At 50.9% G+C, this 4,787-nt stretch overlaps 1 protein-coding gene across 1 annotated transcript in view; it reads left to right on the plus strand.

Annotated features, from left to right (window-relative positions):
* Positions 1-4,388, plus strand: part of LOC107089782 (chromodomain-helicase-DNA-binding protein 6-like) — a 59,611-nt gene extending 55,223 nt beyond the window's left edge. Inside the window, 2 exon segments of the mRNA XM_015382753.1 lie at positions 680-784; positions 858-4,388. Of these exon segments, the coding sequence (XP_015238239.1) occupies positions 680-784; positions 858-1,955 (1,203 nt within the window). The 3' untranslated portion in view covers positions 1,956-4,388.
* Positions 4,389-4,787: the final 399 nt, after the last annotated feature.

Consider the following 4,787-nt stretch of genomic DNA (forward strand, 5'->3'; position numbering starts at 1 on the left):
CGGGCTGAGGCTGATGACGTGTCACGAGCACACGAGAACGCTCAAGAAGGCATATTGAGAAACGCCCTCTGTTTAGCAACAGCTAGCGGTGACTTCTCCTTCTGCATAGGAATGCTACAGGCTGCTTTCCTGCGCATGCTGCCACTCTCTGGTGAATTCCAGTACTGCACATTTTACTCAGATCAGCTCAGAAGCGAGATCTGGGGCTCTTAGGGAAATATCCGGGGCTGTAGCCCAAGTAGCCGCCCCCTAGATCCGCCACTGTTACCATGTCTGATTTATAGGTGATTAAAAAAATAAAAAATAAAAAAATATTTAGCATCGACGATATTTTCTAACACTGAAGAACGCCATTTGAAACTCTGGATGAACCTCAGACTTTATAGATCCACATCTTGACAATAAGTCGAAGTCAAATTTGTACTGAATAAGCTGAAGCGTGTTTGTTCCACAAAGGTTTTAGTGAGCAGTGTTCTAGGCGGAAATGTGATTTTTGGCACAGAGCCACAAGTGGCCAAATTAAGGGGTGTGGCTGAAAATGAATCCGTGTAGTTGCATTACTCCGGCAGAGTCAGACATGTCAGGTGGAATTTTAAATCTAATAATTTTGAGACATGTTTTAGACATTTTAAAGCCCCAATTTGGCCAGCAAAAAACATCTGTTTGTCTCCTTCTGCAGCTTGGTGGCGCCATGGCGCCGGCCATTAAGGAGCTGTCCAGGTGGCTCGATGCAAACTCTGAGTACTTTGTGGCGCCGGACTGGGCCGAGGTGGTCAAACACTCTGTGAGTCTCCATCTTTGCTTCCAGAGCATTCAGTTACTGTGGCTCCTCTCATGTTGTTCCTCTGCTGCTCCAGGGTTTCCTTCCTGAGGGGAAGTTCTCTCGCATTCTGACGGAACCGGTCAACAGGGACCCAGGCTCGCGGCGCCGCGGGCGCCGGCCACGCAGCGAGATGCCGAAGCCCCTCCTCTCTGTGTCGGATTCCTCGTCCGCCACCCTCAGCGCCCCCCTCTACATGAACGGCGGGCTGATCGGAAGCATGGACTCCATTGTGACCCTGCAGAACCTTCGCGGCGCCATACCTGGCATCCCCATCTCCGGGATCATGGCGGCGGGGTTCCCACACGGGTTCCCTGCTGCCGTGTCGGCAGGAAGCGGCGGATCGTCGGCCGAAGACGTGAAGAACGGTCTGAGCATGTTACCCATGATGCTGCACGGCATCCCACATGGCGCCGCCATCCCTCAGCACGCTCTGTTCAGCGTTGGCACCATGATGGCGCACGCTCCACCACACTCCGCTTCCTCCCCCTCCTCCTCCACTTCCGTAACAACGACGACCGTGGCCTCCGACGCGGCCAGCCCGTCCTCCAGCACCGCCGCAGACGGAGAGAGCAGCTCCTCCTCGGCGCTGGGCGGCGACAAGGAAAAAGCGGTGACGGAGGGTGCCAAGCGGCCGGCGGGGGGCGACGCTGTTACCTCCACCAGCAGGGTCCACCTGGGCGGCGGCGCCGGCAGTCATCACACCTTTAACCCCTTCCTGATCCCAGGCATGTCCCACGGGCTGCTGTACCCGCACATGTTCCTTCCTCACGGCGGCATCATGACGCTGCCCGCTGTGCCGCCGGGCGCCGCAGCCGACAGCTCTCCAGGCAGTCCCAGGAGGAGGAGGAACCGGGTTCGGGAGGAAGGGGAGAGGGAGAAAGGGAAGGAGGGGGAGGGAGACGCAGAGGAGAGAGAAAGTACAGTTGGTGAAAGCGGCGGGGCAAGGGCCGCCGACGCCTTCCTCCCCTCTACCTCAGCCTCCGAGCCGAGCGCAGCTACAAGCGAGGAGAACCAGGAGGCAGGTTCTTCGGAACCCCCCGAACCAAACTCTTATAACCACAGTGAAAAAGATACGGCGGGGGAGAAGGAGGACGGATCAGACGAGATGAACCCGGAGCAAGAGACGGCGTAGGAGAGGGGAGGCCCCCCCTCCCTCCTCCTCCTCCGCTGAGCAGCGTGTAAAGTCTGTGCCGAGTCTGTCAGTCAGCGTCCATGTAAAGACTCTCATCACCCCACCCCCACCCCCCATTCTGCATCCAGTCTGAGAACAGGAGGAGGAACGGAGTTCTGAGGGAGACGGAGCCTCTCCTGACCTCCCTCCGTCGCCTCCTCCGGACTCTGTAATACTAAAGCCGCCATCTCTCCCATATTCGGCCGGCGCTGAAACCCAAAACAGGAGACATGGGCGGCGAGGTTCCCACTACGTTTTATAGGGGACCGGTGGCCTGGCAGCCAAAGCCCGTTTCCAGGTTCTAATCGGATCGGTTCTGACTGCGTCTCCCTGATGCAGGCTTGACGTGCATGAAAGGCAGATCAGAGCCCAACCCTCTCCTGCCGCTTCACGTTTCACCAAAAGCAAAGAACAATCAAGGAGATTTGTTCTGGATCCGGCTTGAAGCGGTCCAGTCCAATCAGGAGCTGAGTCCAGCCACCAGGGGGCAGCAGAAGGCAGTGGTTGGATGTTTTCTGCTCTGCAAACAGCAGCTACATGATGCTGCTTTTCAGTGTTTCTCCTGAACTCGTTGGGAAAAGTGCAAAACGACTGGAATTCTGACCCGGAGCTCCGGTTCTGTTCTGATTTTATGGAAGGAAGGAAGAAAACTGACTCTTGTAATATTTCATCTGTAAATCGTTGGCTGTACATTGCTGTCTTTTTTTAAAGTGCTCCATGTATCTCTGTCCAGCGGTTGCGCCGAAGGCGTGGACCCAGATGGACTGTACTGTACATTAAAAAGGATGAGAGTCTCTGGTTTTCCCTGAGGGGTAGAAAGGCCTCCGATCCGTATGAATCACAGTGGCGTTCTGTAGTTCTCACCCATTTTTTGCACAGCGTCTGTGTGGACCTGTCGGTTCGGTCCGTTAGGGTGTGTGGGCTATGGGGGGAGGTCCGGGATGTGTGCATGCATGCGCACGCGTTCTACTGGTTCATCCCGACCGCTCACATCTCATTGATGAAAAGAAAACTCCATTATTGTTGCCTTGTCACAACTTTTTGTGGCTCCATATAATTTATTCTAGATTTTTTTTTTTTTCTGTATTTTTTGCCAAACTTTCACCAAATAAGACGTCATTTTTTTCCCCCTTTCATCCTTTTCCTCAGATTTAAAGGCCTTATGTTTGGTTGGTGTCTTTCGTATCTATAGTCTGTTACATTTCCATGGTCCGGTGGTGTCGTTGCGTTCGTTCGGTCCGTCTCCACGGCCCGGGGAGGGGAGGTTCTGCTACGTCTAATCAATCGGTCGTCCCTTAAAGCACAAACGTTTGCGTATCAGTGCCTCTGACGTTGGGCTAAGCATGTTCACTTGCACATTTCGCCCCCTGTTGCCACGGTAACGCGGCCACCTCATGAGGTCGTCGCTACTGGTTATGTTAATTAACATGAGGGTCTGCGCCCAACAATCGCTGGTTTTCCTTCAGTTCAGATACTGGGTTTGAAGGTGTGGTGGTGTGAAGTAGTTCTGAGCCGTCAGTATCTTACCAGCAGCAGAGACCTTTGCTCCCATGAAGGATCATCCTCGAAAACTAAAAACTGATCTAGCTGATCGTTAAGAACTAAAATAAACGTGCTTCGTCATTTTTTTTAACTGTCTTTCTTTCTGTCATTTTTTTGTCTCTTCTTCCTCTCTATCTCTTGTCTGTCCGTCCGTCCATCTCTCTTGTTTCATTGTTCTTCCTCGATTCAAACTTCCTTATATGGTTGTAGTCATATGTCCCTGTAGGTTGCCCACCAGGCTGTTGAAGTAGGCGTATATTTCTGCAGTTGCGTTAGCATTTAGCCCTGCTAGCAAGTCTAGGCCAGTCAGTCTGTCTGTGGGAGTGGGTTTCAAACTCACAACCTCAAGATTCCAACCTCTATTCACTTGTCATCTACGCTTCTGATTTGGTTCTGTTTATCTACTTGGGGTTTGGGGAAAAAATCGATTTGGCGATATGTCGTGATTTTTTTTTTTAGCTCCTAATATTGATTTAAAAAAACAAAACAAAAAAAAAACCAATTTACTCAAAACAATGAGGGAAAATGGGCTTACTCTGCACCGCCACTCTGGCAGATAGAGCTGTGCTTTTGCTGTGCGACGCAGCGCCATATCTGTAGTAGAGGCCGTCACAGTGGAACACGTGGACTGCCTCTAACCCCAAACAACATGGATACCAAAATAACTAAATCATCAATACCTTCTGATGAAAAAATATACAGCACCTGCTTTTTCATCTATACAATAAAATTTTGATAGCTGGGAAAAACATTGCAATATTGTGGACACCGTTTCATTCACAACACCTGTCCCATCAAACAGAATCAGAAATACTTTAATAATCCCAGAGAGACATTACTTTAATTACATTACTCCATCTGTAATAGAGTGACTATAGGACCAGTTTGATATAACACAATTTTATACCATATATATAATTAGGGGGTCCCCGCTCCGTCTCACCATCAGTTTGGGGTTCCTTTCCCTGGAAAAGTTGAAGACCCCTGATCTACAGACTTGTTAGGTCAATCAGAACCTCTAAGATCAGTTCACTGCAGGTAGGACGCTAACTGCTCAGAACTACCCCACACCAAACACTGACTGTAGGCAAACCCGTCCAGGATGGACGGAGGCATCAGCAAAGCCCAGAACCGGAACAAAGCGGAATCAGTGGGTCTCTGTTTAAAGCAAGAGAAGAACTGAACGGGTCTTTGATTAGCTCGGTGTTTGATTGCTGTCTGTCTGGTTTAAATTTCTGTGGAAAAGTCTTT

Source organism: Cyprinodon variegatus, unplaced genomic scaffold, assembly GCF_000732505.1.
Source record: "Cyprinodon variegatus isolate N-32 unplaced genomic scaffold, C_variegatus-1.0 Scaffold13, whole genome shotgun sequence".
Lineage (NCBI taxonomy): Eukaryota > Metazoa > Chordata > Actinopteri > Cyprinodontiformes > Cyprinodontidae > Cyprinodon > Cyprinodon variegatus.